This window comes from Tamandua tetradactyla, chromosome 13 (assembly GCF_023851605.1).
Source record: "Tamandua tetradactyla isolate mTamTet1 chromosome 13, mTamTet1.pri, whole genome shotgun sequence".
NCBI classification, from domain to species: Eukaryota; Metazoa; Chordata; class Mammalia; order Pilosa; family Myrmecophagidae; genus Tamandua; species Tamandua tetradactyla.
In genome coordinates this window covers 9,343,671-9,355,890 of record NC_135339.1, presented here as the reverse complement: position 1 = coordinate 9,355,890, position 12,220 = coordinate 9,343,671, and the positions used below count along the sequence as shown (strand labels likewise).

The 12,220-nt window shown below is 55.8% G+C and overlaps 1 protein-coding gene across 4 annotated transcripts in view; it reads left to right on the top strand.

Annotated features, from left to right (window-relative positions):
* LOC143653573 (anthrax toxin receptor-like) overlaps nucleotides 1-12,220 on the top strand; it is a 35,371-nt gene that overhangs the window by 12,320 nt on the left and 10,831 nt on the right. For all 4 annotated transcript variants that reach the window (XM_077124699.1, XM_077124698.1, XM_077124700.1 and 1 more), the window contains 5 exons: nucleotides 2,513-2,611; nucleotides 5,569-5,638; nucleotides 5,971-6,049; nucleotides 7,473-7,733; nucleotides 9,298-9,327. In XM_077124699.1, coding sequence (XP_076980814.1) covers nucleotides 2,513-2,611; nucleotides 5,569-5,638; nucleotides 5,971-6,049; nucleotides 7,473-7,733; nucleotides 9,298-9,327 — 539 coding nt within the window. The remainder of the gene's footprint in view (nucleotides 1-2,512; nucleotides 2,612-5,568; nucleotides 5,639-5,970; nucleotides 6,050-7,472; nucleotides 7,734-9,297; nucleotides 9,328-12,220) is intronic.

Genomic DNA, 12,220 nt, shown 5'->3' with positions numbered 1-12,220 from the left:
ATTTGATTCTTTCCTACACAAGCTGCTTCTGCATGCAAGGCAAATTCTGGGACAGTGAGCCAGAGAGTTGTGTCCTGATTCAGTCCTTCCTGCTGCCACCTGATATGTTGGCCTGTGCATGTGTGCACCCCGGTATGCACATAGGGGTGACTGTGTGACAGAGAACTACCCTAAGAGCACAGGCCTGAGCCAGGAAAGGGGTAGGGAGGGATTAGCAAGGGTGCCAGCACCTTTTCTGACTGTTCTTAAGTTGCTCTTTCCTTGATTTGATGCACTCCCATCTACTGCAACTGCTAACAGTTGTTTTCTTGAGCTCTGAGGAAGATGGCTTTGCCCGTTCTTGCTAGTTGTTCAGAGAGTCTATGGGGAAGCAGAACTCTAGAGTATCTCCTCTTGCTCCATCGGAAAGCCACTCACTCTCTCTTAGTCTCAGTTTCCCTCTACGATAAATTGGGATACTGATGCCTAGCTCACAGAGTTGGTGGGAGGTTTGGGGGAAACTGTTTTTTAAAGATCAGTGCATGGGAGATGCTCAGCAAGTAGGAAATGTTCTTTTGGATGAATGTGTAAGTACAGCCCTTGGTTGGGTAGAGGTTTGCCGATTCTGGGTTCCTCTTGGCTTTTTGTTTGTGGCAAAGGGACTCGCCTCATCTAGAGCCTGATTTGTCTGCAAGCAAGGAGCTAAGCTTTCCCTTCTCTGGTTCCATCTAGTTACATCATGCTTTGTTAAATTTCAGTTCTGCCTTGCAAAATACTTTGTTTGCAATAAGTACTCTGAAGATGTAAATGGGAAATGACTCTTCCAGGAGATAGAGGGGCATCTTTTTCAGTTTGGGTTGGGTCAGCTGGTCAAAAAGCATCCTGTGTGGGGTGGGGGAGGGGGACAAGTTTAATGATCCCGCCAAGGCAAAAACTGAGCCTGCATCCAGCTGTGGGGTGGGGCAGAAGGGGCCCTTGAGGGACGCTGAGAACGGAGGAGGCTGAGATCCCACCAGAAAGCCCCATCCAGAAGAAGCTTCAAGCCTTCAGTCCCTTGATGGCCAAGACCACCACTGCCGAGAGACACGCAGCCTGTCCCTGGGGCCTGCATGTGGGACTCAGCACAGGCTAGCGGACCCTGGAGATTCCCCTTGCTCCCGCATGCTCAAGAGCCACCCAGGCAGGGTCACTGCCAGCAAGTGCTCCTGCGAGCAAAGGGAATGGGCCTGGTGGCCAAGCCAAAGAAGACTGGCTATCCAGGTGGGAGTCTGGGGGTGAAGGTGGGCCCTGCAGTGCAGCATCTACCCGTACAGCAGCCTCTTCTCTCAGCAACGGTCAACATGCAGAAATGCCAACTGCTGGGGCTGGATGTTTCCATTTCCCACAAAATCCAGAAATCGGGATTATTAGATTAAATGTCCAATTTGTTAGAGTTGGGCCCCTGTATTTTGAGAAGATTTCAAACCTAAGGGAACAGGTAAGCAGGCCAGTTTTGGCCCAAGGACCAAGAATGCCTCTGTCCTTTAAAACCTTGAATTTACAACCTCTGCCCTGGATGGATGGAAGGGAGAGGCAGGAGGGTGGGAGGCAGGAGAAACTGGAACTGTCAGATCCAAAGTCAGGCCAGTTCTTAGAGGAAATGCCCCTCAGTTCTCTTCCCTGGGAACCCACAAGTGCTGGGGCTGGAATTACCTGGCCTGGGTCAGGAGGCAGCACTGTGGAAGGAATGGGGTTCAGGTGGACAGACAAGCCTGGAACACCAGAGAACTCCCTGAGGCACCAACTGCCCCCCCCGCCGTGTCTGCTGTAATGTTTGCCTCGGGGTTGAAAAGCCCAGGAGCCCCCCTCCCAACCAAGCTACCTGGCCAGGGTCTCTGCCCTGAGCAAGCCCTCAGCGTCTCAGTCCTTCCCACACTGGGTCAAGGAAGTGTCCACTGAGCCCCAGCATGGGCCGACTGGGGCCTGGTGGGCCAGGAGGAGACAAGGGCTGACATGTCATCCCAGTTCTGGAGCCACAGCTAAGACAGAGCCACCCCTTCCATGACGGATTTTCCTGATCGGCGTGCAAGGTGCCTCCAGGCTGCACTGGGCACCAAAAGCACAGAGAGAAGGAATAGCCGCCTAAGTGGTCAGAAGCCCCACGGGCCTCCAGGCCTGGGTGCCCAGCTCAGACATGTGACGGGTGCCTGGGGCGTGCTCGGTCAGCTCCTTTCTCACCTGTAGGCCAAGGCCTGGCTGAGCCCACTGCTATACCCTTGGGCTATAGGGACCCCTGTGAGATTTCAGGGCCAGAAACTCCTGGCTGAGCCTGCCCCTAGTGAGGGGCCAAGCCAGGCATGTTTCGGGGACCCCCTCTCCCCAACACGAGGCCAGCCCAGCCCCCTCTCAGCCAGGACGCACAGGGGTGGTTCCCACACAGCTGCTTCCTTCCTGAGCCCCTTGAACATCCTCTGGGGATGCCCCACCCTGAACGGCCAGGCCAGACGGAGCACAGCCCGGGTCCTCCTCACAAGCCTGTGCCTTGTCCTTGCAGAGGAATACCAAGTGGTGCTTAGAGGAAGTGGCTTCCTGAATGCACAGGACAAGAAATTGGTTATTTGCCGGTTCAAGTTCAGTGACAACAGCTTTTCAGGTAAGTCCAACTTCGATGCCTCTGAATCTCGAACCACCCCACGCAGGGCTGCGTTGCTTCTGAGGCAGCCACGTCTTCCCAGCCCTTGCCGAACTCTCGCTGTAGGTGCAGTGCAGTTGGAAGCAACACGGCAAGTGGGGGACAGGCCAGGCTGGGGGGACTGGCCGCCCCTCACCTCATCTGTAAAGTGGGGAGCCTGCAAACTCCAGTGAGCATCTGGGAGCAGGGCTGAGCTGTCGGCCGAGGTGGGTGCAGGGGCTGGGCTGCCCTCACCGGGCGTCGTCCCCGAGAGCCGAGGACAGATGTGCAGCGCGCTGGCTGGTGGGAATCGTCGGCAGCCAGCCCGGGGCTCTGTGCCTTGCCTGGTTAGTGGCAGGTCTGGGAAAGGTCTGTTTGTCCTGAATTGAGGGAAGGAGACCCTGCCAGGCCTGGGCTTCAGAATCAGAGGCTCAGATCCCATTGAGCCTTCCCTTCTGAGCCTCTGTTTTCTTGCCTGTAAAATGGGCCTGGGGGTTGTTGCACTAACTAAGCAAGATCATGTATGTGGATCACGAGGTGCACACAAACTCTTAATAACTGTGTGAAAATTTAAGGGGAAACCTGTAAGTTGGAAGTCCTCAGGCGTCAGGCAGGCCCCATGGATGGTGAAGGGTTTGAGGAGGCTGAAGGTCCAGGCAGGATACGCCTCTGAGCTGAGGTGGGGGTGGGCTTCCATGGAGCCTGGGGACTGGTGGGCCTCCTGCCCCCTCCTCACCTCCCCAGCTGCCTCCTTTGCTCCTGTGAGAGCTTTCTGTTCAGTGCGGCCATCTGGTCAACCCAGAACAGCTCCCCTCTCCTAGCACTTCTGGGCATCTCTGCTGCTGTCTGGGAGCACCGCTGGCCCTCCACCCTGCAGCGTGAGTGACGGCCTCAGGGACTGACCTTCCCCTTCCCCTGCACTTTCTCAGGGTGGCCTGGGGACCTAGCGCCCCATTAATACTGACCAGAACCATCGGAGGACTCCCCACGGTGGTGAGGCTCAGTGCTGGAGACACTGTCTCTAGAAACCTCACAGCCGCCCCCTGGGGACTGCGATGTGTGGGTCCGGAAACAGGGCCGGGGATGGAGGGGTCAGTCCAAGGGCTCCTGGCCAGTGTCAGCCAAGCTGGACATGGTCCTGGGCACTGCGGATACGGAGGGCGGCTTCTGTTAACTGAGAAGCCAGGTCCGGGGGCAGGTAGAGCCCCCCAACTGCCCCGGAAATGCGTCCAGATCCCTGATGGCCGGGGGGTCTGGGCCCCACCCCAGAATTGCTGCTCAAGTATTTTTGTCAACTTTGACAGAAGAAAAGGAAACTGAACTGGAATTAAAGAAATTGTTGTGTCCCACAAAAATATCCCAAAAGAGACTTTTTAGTTCCTAAAAGACACCCCTAAAGTTAAAAAGAGACTATAAAACATGAAGGGTTTGGGGTTATAACTGGAGAATTCTATTTCACTTCTGGTCTGTGATTTAAAGGTTAAATGCCCAGGAAGTAACACCTGGACACCACCCCCACCGAAATCAGTGAGCATTTTTAAACAAGCTTATTTTAAAATCCATTTTAAGAGAACCCCCTTACATTCCCTCTCCTTGGGGACAATGTCCCCTGAGAGCACCTGTGGAGGGGTGGCCCGACCTGCAAACGGGCCCTTCTGCTGCAGCGGGCAGCGCGGCTCCCATCTGCTCTGCTCTCATCCTTGGTGGGGTGCACGGCAATGGGAGACCTGGCCTCCCTCTGCAGACAGACAGGCAGACAGCGTCGGCTCACCCTCATGCCCAGGGTGGGGCAGTGGGCCCAGGCTCTGGGATGCAGAGGTTGTTGCTCCTCCAGCCTTGGGGGGCCTGGGCAGCCACCGGCCTCTGGAATCCTGGAGGCAGAAGGGCAGAACTCTGTGGCCTCTGAGACCAGTGGTCCCAGCTGCCAGGGAAGCAGGGGACGGGAGCAGAGAGCTGGGAGCCACGTCTGTGCAGGAAAGCAGCTTTGTGCTTGTCCCTTTATCCCAGTTCAGGGGCTTATGAACAGGTGTGGGTTGTGGGCCCAGCAGGTTCCACCCCACAAGTTATGGGACTGTTCAGAGCCTCATGTGTCTCAACTCCCAAACCCACAAAGAAATCGAAAGCAAAAGCCAAACCCAGCCACCCAAAATCCCTTCCTGTCTCATGCTTCCCCCTCACAGGAAAGGGCACCGCCGTCCTCTCAGTCCTCTGGTCACAAACCTGGACGTCCCCCGATTCCTCTTCGCTTCTGCCCCACATCCAGCCACCGAAGTCCTGCTGCCTTTATATCCAGGCCACATCCAGAATCTGTCAGCCCCAGACAGACTCGCTGTCCTGGGAATAAGACCCAAACTTCCCATCCATGCTTGCTTCCTCCCTTCCTGCACAAGCACAACCACTTAGGACCTCAGGACCTTGGCACATGCCACTCTCACAGCCTGGAACTTTCCTGCCTTTGATCTCTCCCTGCTGGTTTCTTCACCTTTTTAGGCCTAGAACAGGCATTGCCCCCTCAGAGAGCCCTGATTTTTAATAGACGTTTCAACAATGTTCAAAAGTTGTGAGACTCATCTACTGAGCTTGAAGCACCCCTCACCTGCTTCCAGTAGTTGTCAGCCATGCTGAGCTGCTGTCATTGACATCCCTGCTGCAGGTTATTTGAGGCAAATCCCACACACTGTATCAATTCACATGCAAAAGTCCTAACTTCTCTACATGATAAATTGTACCTGTAAAAGGAAGGCCAGGTTATCCGTTCTAAGTAGCTGTCCCTTCACCTCCTTTCTCTGTCCTCCCTGTTTTCACTGTTGTCATAGCGCTTTTCACGCTGGCATGCATTTCTGTCAGCGTCAGCTCTGCTTGCCGAGGGCAGGCGGAAGGTGAGGGATGGAAGGACGGACATGTGTTCTGACTTGCTCCCCATGTGATTTCCCTTTTAGATGAAACAGCCATCTCTGTGGAAGAGAAAGTCATAACTTGCCCTGGAGTAGATCTGGAGGAACCTGGAGAGTAAGTGCCCCAGTCTGGGGACCCTCATGGGCAGGAGACCAGGTGGGCAGTGTGGGTGATCTTTAGGGGTCCTGCGTATGGATACCCTCGGCCGGGCACCCAGGGCACCCTCCATCCCTGCCCTGCTGGATGGTCCCTGGAGGTGGTCAGGGATCCGTGTGGCTGACCTCTCCTGAGGACATCAGGAGGTGAAAGGGTGCCTGCCTTAGTTTCCCCTCTCCACCAGCCCCAGAGGCCTTATTGGCAAAGCCAGCACACCTAGGAGGGCTGTGGGCCAAGGCGGGAGCCCAGGGCGAGACCTGCTTGTCACCCTCTGCCCTCTCTGTGCTCAGGTCCATCGCGGTTGAAGTGAGCCTCAACAACGGCATTTCCTTCTTCAGCAACAACCTCAAAATCACTGGAAAACAGTGTGTGAGTGCCTGGGTGGGGCAGCTGCCATCTCGGCCTGTTGGGAGCCCAGCGCTGGGGGCAGACACACCCCAGGGGGTCAGGCTGTCAGCCAGGGTGAGTGGGCGGGATGGGAGGGGTCCCCGTCTGCCAGAACCGAGGTCCAGGACTCTGACAGCCCCTGGCCCCGCAGGACCTCAGGGCTGTCCCCTCCAGGTCGGGGTCCAGGGCCAGCAGGCTGTGCCGAGCCGTGAACTGGTAGCCCTGCCCTGGCCCGCCCTCACCCCCCTATAAGCCTGCACGGCCCCCACCTCCCGGGCCCGCCTGGTCCATGTCTGCTGCCATTGTGCAGTGCTGGGCTCCTCAGCTGTCCCCTCTGCTCACTGTCCCTGACCCTGCAGGAAGGTTCTCTCCTGTGGTGGCTGGGAGCTCAGCAGGTCGGAGGGGAGGCACTGGGGCTCGGCTCTGGGGAAGGTGTCCTGGCATGAAGGGGATACTGCTGGGGGCCGGCTGTCCAGAGCTCACGTCCGGTGGGTGTCTGCACCCAGGGCAGCAGATCTTGGGCGGGTGAGTGTGAAGCCCGAGCAGTGGTGCCTGGAGGGGCAGAGAAGAAAGGGGCGTGATGCCGCCGCCCTGCGGACCCGAAGAGCTGTTAGCACTCCCCTGTCTCGCACACAGATCCCCGCGCCTCCCTTGCCAATCCCTGCACATCGCTCACAGGCCATCAAATCGCACCCCACCCCACCCAGCAGTTCACCCCCAGCCTGCCCTGGACACACACATGCTAAAGGGCAGGAGCCACCCTGAGGTCCAAGCTCCTGGGCTCTCCCTGCAGCCAGCCTGTCTCTGGAGGGGGTGGTTCCCTTCCCCTCTTCCCCGGTGGGCAGTACCAGGTCCTCCCATACCCTGGCCCAGTGTCTGGTTTCTCTGAACCTTCCCTCCATGTCCCATGTGCCCTCCAGACGTGGGACATGGCCGTTTACCCCGGAAGGGCGTGGAGCGTGAGGCTCAGTGGGCGGCTCAGGAGCTTTGCCCAGGGCTGTAGAGCGGGGGGCGGGGGGGGGGGGTTTTACAGGACGTGGGACCGGGCTCAGGTCTCGTGCCTCCACCCTCCCTGCCAAGCCTCCCAGTGACCACCAGTGGCCTTGCCCATCCATGTAGCTGTACCTTTTGCCATCCTCCACACCTCCTCCACTGTCAGCCGAGGTGTACCCTAGAGGACAGGACCTTTAGAGCATCTGGGCAGGGCTCTGGGCAGGGCTTGGAGCAGGGCCAGAGGCCGCGTCCATGGTCCCTCTGTGGTCCTTGGAGGTGGGCAGCTGAGGAGCAGGGGAAGTGGAGATGGGTTGTTTCAGGTGGAATGCCAGGGGCTGGAACCCAGCCCAGCCCACGGCCACGCACGTTCTCTGCCCAGCGAGTCTGGACAGTGACTGGGCTCTTTCCGCAGGGAAAGGACACTCCCGTCACCGTTCGTAGCACCAAAAGAATTCATACCACCAGGGCTACAGAGGCTCCCCCGGAAGTCCCACCTGAGGTTCCCCCCGAAACCACCACAGAGACTGAGACAACCACAGAGACAACCACCCATGCTGTCACTGTGCGTGTGATCAAGACCAAAAAATTCCCAGTGGTCCCCGTGCTCGCCGGCGTGGTGGGGCTGCTGGCCCTGCTGCTGCTGCTGCTATCCCTCTGGCGCCTGTGCAGCTGGGTGAGTGCCCCTCCCCAGCCACCCTGCCTGCAGGCAGGTCCCCTCAGCTCCCAGGTGGTCCCTGGAGCCACCACTGAGGCTCAGGCTCTGTCGTCCCCCGGGAGCCCACTGGGGCCCCGAGCTGCTCTGGGGCCTCCTGTCCTGTCTGCTCTGGGGCTTTCCTGGGGACGCTCGGCCTGCTGGCCAGGCCCGTCCCGGTGCCCACAGTCTGGGGCCCAGGAGGGTGACACGTGCCCAGAGTGAAGCAGAGCAGGTGCAAGGGACAGGGGTGAAATCCCCTGGAGTCAGGAGCAAAGAAGCCTGTGAGGGAGCTTAGGCAGACCCTTGCTTCAGAGCTGGTGGCAGAAAGTGGAGAAAGCAGGGCTGTGCAGGGGACAGGGGCCCGCAGAGAACATGCAGGTGAGTCTCTGCTCAGGTGGAGCAGCAAGGAGGGAAAGCCTGGTAGGGGACTGTCCCCGAAGGAACTGAATTGTGACGGCTGCACAGGGAGGGCAGGGAATTCTAGGTGGATGGACAGGGACAGCGTCCTTCTGTCTCCACAAGATGTGTGGGCTGATGATAAACCTACTGGGTGCTGTGCCTCAGTCAGGGACGGAGCCCCTCAGCCTGCCTGGTCTGCCCCCAGCCCTCCAGGGGTGCATGTGTCACCATGACAAATGGAGAAACTGAAGCTCGGAGAGAACCTTGCCAGCTGCAGCCCCACAAGTATCATGAGCCAAGATTAAACCCCAAAACCCATGGCCTGCCCCACTGTTTAAACCATGGGCTGTCCCTGATTTGCCCATGATCTAACCCATAGTCTGCCCGTGGGTTAACCCGTGCTCTAACCCTCTAACCCGTGGTCTGCCCGTGGGTTAACCCGTGCTCTAACCCGTGGTCTGCCCGTGGGTTAACCCGTGCTCTAACCCGTGGTCTGCCCGTGGGTTAACCCGTGCTCTAACCCGTGGTCTGCCCGTGGGTTAACCCGTGCTCTAACCCTCTAACCCGTGGTCTGCCCGTGGGTTAACCCGTGCTCTAACCCTCTAACCCGTGGTCTGCCCGTGGGTTAACCCATGCTCTAACCCGTGGTCTGCCCGTGGGTTAACCCGTGCTCTAACCCTCTAACCCGTGGTCTGCCCGTGGGTTAACCCGTGCTCTAACCCGTGGTCTGCCCGTGGGTTAACCCGTGCTCTAACCCTCTAACCCGTGGTCTGCCCGTGGGTTAACCCGTGCTCTAACCCGTGGTCTGCCCGTGGGTTAACCCGTGCTCTAACCCGTGGTCTGCCCGTGGGTTAACCCGTGCTCTAACCTGTGGTCTGCCCGTGGGTTAACCCAAGGTCTAAGTCATGGTCTAGCCTATGATCGACCCCAAGATCTAACCCGTGTCTGCCCGTGGTGGAACCCCTGGTCTGCCCCATGGTCTAAACTGTGCTCTGACCCACGGTCCGCCCCATAGCCTAATCTGTGGTCTCACCCATGGACTCCCCCATGGTCAGCGCTACGATCTGCCTTGTGCCTCCAGACCAGGGTCCCAGCCGACCCGCTGAGGTGCTGAGGCCAAGCTTCTGTCTTTTTTACATTCTAGTGCAAAAAGAAGCCGCCGCCACCACCTGAGGTAAGTCACGGCTTTGATGTCCTCTTGGGAGCAGGTCTGATGTGTGCTGAGGCCCCACGAGCGGCTCCTGTGACTTGCAGAGATGTTTGTACTCCCTGCCCCAGAAACTTCCATTTCTCTCTGTAGACCAAGATAAGAAAGGAAGGTGCCAGGGGTATGGAGGGGCCCTGGGCAGGTAAGGGAGTCAGGAATTTCTAGTGACAAAACGAGAAATGGGCTCCCAACAACCTGGTCGGGCATCCCATGGAGTAAGTGGCTTGGGCAGGCCTCTCTCGGGGTCTGCTGTGATCCCTCCTGAGATAAGGGGGAATCTGGGGGCTGGCTGGCAGGATGGTGCTTCCTGAGAACCCAGGAGAGCTTCTGCAAAAGGAGACTCAAGTTACAAGGACCCAGCTCCTGACTGTTGCTGTGTCCTTGTCTTAATCCCAGTCTCCTGGCAGGGTGGAGGGTTTGGGTGGAGGTCAGCCTGTGGCCTGCAGGCCTGAAGAAGGCGAGGGAACCTTAGCTGGCATGGGGTTGTGAAGGACACCGACCCAGGGACCCATGGTCAGGGCAGTGGACTGTAGAACGCGGACTCTGCTGTGAACAGGCCTCGCTGCTCAGTGCGGACCTTGGGAATTGAACTTTTGAAAGGCCAGAGCCTGGTGGCTGCAGGGGAGTCTCCTTTCCATGCATGGACTCATGGCAGGACACGTTTACCAAGCCTGCTGTGACAAATACCAGGCTCTGGTTGGTTTGAACAGGAATTCCTTGTCCCCAGGATTAGAATGTGTGCTGGTTTGAAAGGATGTATGTCCCCTAGAAAAGCCCTGTTTTAATCAAAATGCCATTTCATAAAAGGCAGAATAATCCCTATTCAATACTGTATGTTTGAAACTGTAATCAGATCATCTCCCTGGAGATGTGATTTAATCAAGAGTGGTTGTTAAAGTGGATTAGGTGATGACATGTCTCCACCCATTTGGGTGGGGCTTGATAAGTTTCTGAAGTCCAATAAAAGAGGAAACATTTTGGAGAATGAAGGAGATTCAGAGAGAGCAGAGCAGAATGACATAGCCACGAGAAGCAGGGTCCACGAGCCAGCAACCTTTGGAGATGAAGAAGGAAGCTTCATGAAACAGGAAGCCAGGAGAAGAAGCTAGCAGATGATGCTGTGCTCGCCATGTGCCCTTTCAGATTAGCGAGAAACTCTGTGTTCTCCATGTGCCCTTCTCACTTGAGAGAGAAACCCTGAACCTCACCGGCCATCTTGAACCAAGGTATCTTTCCCTGGATGCCTTAGATTGGACAGTTCTATAGACTTCTTTTAATTGGGACATTTTCTCGACCTTGGAACTGTAAACTAGCAACTGATTAAATTCCCCTTTGTAGAAGCCATTCGTTTCTGGTATAGTGCATTCCAGCAGCTAGCAAACTAGAACAGATTTTGGTACCTGAGAGTGAGGTGCTGCTGCAGTTTGCAAATACCAAACATGTTGGAATGGCTTTTTAAATGGTAAGGGAAAGAATCTGGAAGAGTTGTGAGAAGCTTGATAGAGAAGACCTAGAATGCTTTGAAGAGACTCTTGGTAGAAAGATGGACTCTAAAGATACTTCTGACCAGGCTCTACACAGAAATGAGGCATGTGCTATTGCAGACTGGAAGGAAGTTGATCCTTTTTTAAAATGGCAGATAATCTGGCAAAATTGACTAGTGGCTTTGGCTAGAAGGCAGATTTTAAAAGCCATGAACTTGGATATTTAGCAGAAGAGATCTCCAAATTAAATGTCGAAATTTCTCCTCACGGCTTATAGTGAAATGCGACACAAAAGAGATAAGCTGAGAACAGAACTCTTGGGTACTAAGAAAGCAGGAATTGATGTTCTGGAAAATTCTGGGCTTCCAGGTAGCGAGACCCATTTCAGAGAAAGCCAAGATGGAACATGGAGTAATCCAGGAAAGATTTGTGGAAACTCCCTATGTCCAAGTCTACTGCATAGAAACCCAACGAGAGTGCCGTGGGACTTGTATAAACAGAGCCACTGCTAGTCCGGACTGGAGGGTTCAAAGAAGGGACACATTGAGGAAAAATAATTTCAGAGGCAAAACTATGGAGGCCAGGGTCTGAAGCCAAGAAGCCCTGGGCCAGGAGAGCGGACCCCCCCAAGCCCTTGGAGAGGGTGAGTTTGCCCTGAAGGCAGAGGATGGGCCTTCCACCTCGTTGCAGTGGAAGAGTCATGCCGCCTCAGGCCTTGGAGAGGGTGAAGCACATTCCTTGGGGTTTGGGGAGAGCCTGGCTGCCACCACATTCTGGGATTGGGCGTGTGCCCCGGAGATGGCAGAGAGCTCGGGTGCAGCCCTGATGTTTGGAGAGGGCGGAGCCGAGAAAAAGGCGGTCTCCCCAGTGTCCCCCAAGGTTGCATTTGGAGAGAGCAGCCTCTGCGTAGGCCTTTGGGAGGAGTGGGACTGCCACTGCCTAAAACCCCGAGGACGAATGACTCTCAGACTTTGAAATCTAATGGACTTTGCCCCGCAGGTTTTCGAAACTGCTTGGGTCCTGTGACCCCAGTGTTCCTTCCTCCCTAAGGAAATGGGTACATATATCCCATGAATGTTCCTCCTTTGTATGTTGGCAGCAAATAACTTGTTTTGAGTTTTTATAGGTCCAGAGCCAGAGGAGAACTTTGCCTTAGAACAGACCATGTCTGTAACTAACTTTGATTAGTTACTGTTTCTAGTTTTGTTTTTTGTTTGTATTGCTACTGAAGTGGTTTAAGGATTTCTGATATTGTTACAGAATTAATGTATTTTATATATAGGGAAAACATGTCTGTTTTAGGGTCCAGAGAGTGGAATGTGCTGGTTTTAAAGAATGTATATCCCCTAGAAAAGCCATGTTTTAATCAAAATCCC